Here is a 5,278-nt window from a genome sequence, read left to right on the forward strand (position 1 = left end):
AGTTTCAAGAAGGGCCAATGTCCGGATCAAGTCCGACGGACTCAAGAAATTTTCACTGAACAAGTAAGATAATGGAAAGACGAGACACAGAGTAGTTTGAGAGGCAGATCCAAAATATGTAATTAGAGTATTGAGTAGAAAATACCGTAAAATGTATTTTAAACGGAGTACAAATACACAAAACAAAAAGTATTGAGTAGAGTAGCGAAATACTGAAAATTTAATTTAAAAGACAGTATTTTAAATACAATACCCCAAATACGTACAGGTCTAGATCACACACACTTAGCAAGTCACGCCTGTTATTGCGCCTGTGTTGTCAAGGTATACACCCTTTGCACCCCAGAATGCTGCATACAGAAATTATATTTTCCAACTACTTCAATGGCATTCACTGACTCGAGTTTGAGTAAGTCTGAGTTCCCTCTGGTATATTTTCCGAACGAGCTTTTTTTTCTCACAAAGTTATGCATATTCGAGAATTCAATACAAAAATGCTTGAGCTGAATCGTTTGCACACGCAGAGTACTTGGCATCAAATGCACCCGCTGTGTGTGACATCCGACTCAAACTGTGCACGGCCAATATATTCAACAACAACCTGATTTGTACGATGATGATTGGAGAGTTTCGTCGCCAGGGGTGATAGTCCCAATGTACGCGGACGTATCGCTATCGTGTGTTGTATATATATACGATGCTATTTGCACCTGCGCGAAATCTAAGCTGGACTGAAAAAAAAACGAACTCGGATCCTTTAAGTGAAACACCAGTCACTAAGTGAAATTCATACCAACTTTATTTCTACCAAGATGACAACTCGTGTCAGTTAGACGTTTACAAAAAACAAACAAAAAACGAATATACGCCTTTCGTTTATCAGTTTTTCAGTTACCGTGTAAAATAAAGGGAGTATTGGAATTGGATGGTAACAGAGCCGATGACAAACCCGACGAGATACGGGAAAGTACCTTAGGAAGGAGGTCAGTTTGTGCATGCGCACTTCGACTGTGATGTATCGCGTGCAGTTCTGCCTTCTTTATCTCGAGACGGGCGTGCGAGCTGGGTTAAATTATCGCATCTAAAAACCGCGACGACATATATGAATAAAGAGCGCACAACTTTCAAAAGTGACCTTGAAGGTCCGGGGGGGGGGGGGGGCACGATCCCCTTGCGCCCCTCGCGGTAACGCCCATGGTTTGGATACACAATACACGGTTCTGAACGCTTTGAAAAGCAAGGCAACAACGCCAGTGCTGTGTCTGCACTGCATGGCGTATAGGCAAAGTTTTCGAAGAGCCTGTGGCAAAAGTTTCAGGTAACGCTTCATTGGAAGAACAAGCCAAGCTATGTTGGCGCCATTTTGGAACCTTGGAAATGTGCGTCGATGGAAGACTTAGACACATTAGGGGCAAGTACTTTTGTAATGAAATGCCTGCCTCTCTGCTAGGACGCTGACACTCCAAATCAGTTTGAAGGTCATGTTGGTTTACTTAAAAACTCCAAAAGTAAATTTGTTGCTGCCCCCGTATACCGCATGATAATTGTTTCTCACAGGGAAAGTAAACCCGGCCGGGACAAGGGCATGGGCCCGTGCAGGGTTCTACTTTCGACGTCCTCGGCGTAGTCTCGGCGATTTTTGCTTTCTGTACCACCTGTCTTGATGCAGGCAAACTATTGTGGTCCTACGGTTACCTCCACAAGTGAGCAAGTTGAAAGTGCTGTTTGTCGGGCTTTGTCCCCCACTTGCGCTAGTAGGTGAGTCGCATTGTGCCGATAACGGAGGAAAATGTATTTCGAAAACCACTCGATCCGTTATCGCATCAGTGTACGCGCGTACACTGATGCGATAACGCATCGAGTGGACGGTATGTGTCTTATTAATGTTGTTTAGCTTCAAGAGTCTGTTCACCCAAGCAGCACAAGCCAAGCAGCAAAATGTACTGAAAGTCGGGTGCAATAGGGGTGGACGGGTAGGTGGAAGGCCTTGAACAGACTCGTGAAACTAAGGAACATCGATAAGACACATACCGTCCACCCCTATTGCACTCGACTTTCAGTACATTGTGCTGCTTGGGAATGTACTGAAAATCGAGTGCAACAGGGGTGGACGGTATGTGTCTTATCAATGTTCCTTAGTTTCAAGAGTCTGTTGAAGGTCTTGCACCTACCCGTCCACCCCTATTGCACTCGACTTTCAGTACATTGTGCCGGTTGCGCGGGCACCTATGTCTGGATGAGTTGTGCGCCATTTTGACTTGTTCATCGGCGGTGAGTGCAACGGCTAGACGCCGCGGTCCTGTTCGCTGCAAAGGATGTCGTCCGGAAACTACGTCGTTGGCTTTTCTAGAGAACTGGACTTCAGGCCAATGCAATTTGTGGATCTCGATTCCAAAAGGTGTTGTTGTTTGTGCAAAGTAATCCCTGTAGTGACTTTCATTCTAGGATGCTGTCACTCTTTGTGCGAGCTCTGCTACCAGAGTCTTCAGGGCGACGACCGACTTTGTCCCCTGGATCAGGAACAGTTTGAAGAAGGAGAAGTTGCGAGGTTCCCATTCAATCTAAAGCAACTTGAACGACAACACGTGCGTTGCTCCAACTCTAAAAATGGATGCGTCGTCACTGGAACCCCGCAAGAGGTACAGTCTCACTTCTTGCAAGAATGCATACATTATGCTGTAACATGTGACAAGTGCAAGGCGAACGTTCTTCGTCGAGACATTGCCAGTCATTACGCGAAGCAGTGTCAGCGGGACAGCTCTTTCGTTAGCGTACCAAACATGTCGATGCGTGGAGATCTGTTCGAATGTTGCGAAGAAAACTTTCGCCTTAGTGGAAAGCGTGCAAGTGAAATTTTCAAGAGTTGAAAGTGAGTTGAACGGTACCGCTGGAGAAATTCACAGTGTCCAAGTGATGACAATCAGTAACGAACAACTGTTGAACAGAGTTCTCGAAAACGTGGGGCGTGTTGCTGCTGGCATGGGCAACGTGGAGAGAAAGGTGACGCAGCAAATGCAGGCAGAAGCGCAGATTCAGGGTTCGTTGAGACGTATTACTGATCTGCTGTCCACCTTTGAATCGCAAATGTCTTTGATAAGCCGCGCTGATGTCACTTCAAGTGTAAAGACAGTGAATGAATATGTCGAACAAGTGAGTGAGCAAGTGGGAAACTTGACCGACATGTTGCAACGAATAAGTGCTACCGTAGATGATGTGAAAGGAATAAAAGGGGAATTGAATCCTCTGTTGCAGTGTTCCGAGGAACTGACAAAATGTATGAATGCTGACGACGAAGATAGAGAAAAAATACCACTCGTGAAAGCGATCCTCGGAATTTCCACAGAGATGGGGATCGTAGCGGAACGTGTGCACGCGTTGTATTCAGGTATGCTGCCGCCGATCACGGAAGCTTTCCTTCTTATTCACCACATTGGAATGGAGATAGAAGCAAGTAATGGTCTAGGAGATGGTCTCACGGTTGGTGAATCTGACGTTTTGGGGCTTTGCGGCTATTCTGTGAAGTTGACGGTATGTGCATGGAACGGGGAAGAGCTTGAAGTGTACTTCGAGATTTGCAAGTCTCCGAGGGACTCCGTTGCAAAGTGGCCCTTTACAATCCCCTTCACCTGTAGATACTTGCACCCAAATGACTCGACGAAAGATATCGCATGCTCAACAGTTCACCCGAAGAAAGAACCGAATGATGATATCCGCATGCGTGCGTACGGCAGGCCGAACGCTATTACTTATCGCATTACTTGTAAACCTACACAATCGTTATTAATGCTTAAAAAAAATGGCTTCATTCACGACGATTCTCTCTGTATTGGTATTAAGCTCCACCCTGAAATGGCGCAATAAAGATCTTCCAAGAGTGTGCCCCGTCTCGCATTTCAAGGCTCCCCTATGCAAATACTCTGTTCGTGTCGCTCCGCAGCGGAAGTCATCCTGATCGACGGAAGGCAAAGGAGTATTAAAACGGACTTTTGAGCCTCGACGAAGCGTAGCGTCAGTGGAGAGGGGTTTGCGATACGCTATCTCCCTCTGGGGCCCGGTCTTCAACTGCACATCGCGATCGTTATAGCTTATCTGAAATTACCGGGCCGCCCGCGCCACGAAACGAGATTCTTCAACCTTCAACTACTTCAGTTCAAATCATTTACGTCCATTTACATTCACCCTTTTATATCCCACTATACGTCCACTTATATATATATATATACACACACACACACACACACACACACACACACACACACACACACACACACACACACACACACACACACACACACACACACACACACACACACACACACACACACACACACACACACACACACACACACACACACACACACACACACACACACACACACACACACACACACACACACACACACACACACACACACACACACACACACACACACACACACACACACACACATATATATATACAGGGTGTCCCAAAAAATGTGTCATTGAATTTCAATTTCAATTTATTTCAATTTCTGCTGTACAGAAATTTGGTCCATGTACAAAAATGCCCAGGCCTGATACGATGTACATGGACCAACTAACGCAGCCAGTGGAAGCGCATCAAGGTGTACGGGTAAACATGAAATGATCACACGTCATTTGAAATACAAGCAGTATTCAAGCAAAGTAATAACACCCAAACATAAGTGATTGCACATTAATTCCGTTCCGCATTCCATTCCATTTCCTTTCTTTTTGTTGCTTTTTGTTTTTCTTTCTTTCCTCTGTTTCGATCCCCCTTTTTTCTTCTTCCTTCCTTTTCTTTTTCGTTTGCCCCTTCCCCCTTTTTTTCTTTTTTTCGGAATAGCAAGCCGGCTCTTTGCCTGGCTAACCTTTCCTTTCTTTTTTTCTTAATAAACATATCCCCCCCCCCCCATTCCGCACTTCGAGTGAAAGAAGCAACAAAACAAAGGAAGCAAAGAGAGAAGGAGAAAAAAAAATAGCACATGGAAATAACACCTACGCAAATGCTAATTCAAAACTGGAGTTTAGAACAAAGAACACGGCAAGGAGGGGAAATGGTTAAAAGTGTCTACAGTAGAGCGCTATCTGAATTCGTTGTCAAGTATATGATCTGAACACTCGTTTAAATTGCGGATACGAATACAGAGGCTCTATGAAATGCACAAACATATCGTAATATATTGACTTGTAATAATAATAATAATAAAAAACAAAACACGCCACCTAGAATCATGCGGTAAACGGCATTTGTTCGTACTAGGTTTTGCTATCT

General features: G+C 44.8%; 1 protein-coding gene across 1 annotated transcript; it reads left to right on the top strand.

Annotated features, from left to right (window-relative positions):
- Positions 1-2,059: 2,059 nt before the first annotated feature.
- On the top strand, positions 2,060-3,879 carry LOC135393441 (uncharacterized). Its single transcript, XM_064623876.1, has 2 exons — positions 2,060-2,639; positions 3,253-3,879. The coding sequence occupies exons 1-2, from the start codon at positions 2,316-2,318 to the stop codon at positions 3,859-3,861; spliced, it is 933 nt and encodes a 310-aa protein (XP_064479946.1). The 5' UTR covers positions 2,060-2,315; the 3' UTR covers positions 3,862-3,879.
- Positions 3,880-5,278: the final 1,399 nt, after the last annotated feature.

Source organism: Ornithodoros turicata, chromosome 4 (assembly GCF_037126465.1).
Source record: "Ornithodoros turicata isolate Travis chromosome 4, ASM3712646v1, whole genome shotgun sequence".
NCBI lineage: Eukaryota > Metazoa > Arthropoda > Arachnida > Ixodida > Argasidae > Ornithodoros > Ornithodoros turicata.

Excerpts from the sequence above, each read along its gene's own strand:
- LOC135393441 (XM_064623876.1), top strand. The coding sequence starts at position 2,316 with ATGTCGTCCGGAAACTACGTCGTTGGCTTTTCTAGAGAACTGGACTTC. Across the intron at positions 2,640-3,252 it reads TCACTGGAACCCCGCAAGAG|TGTTCCGAGGAACTGACAAA; the intron begins GTACAGTCTCAC and ends CCTCTGTTGCAG.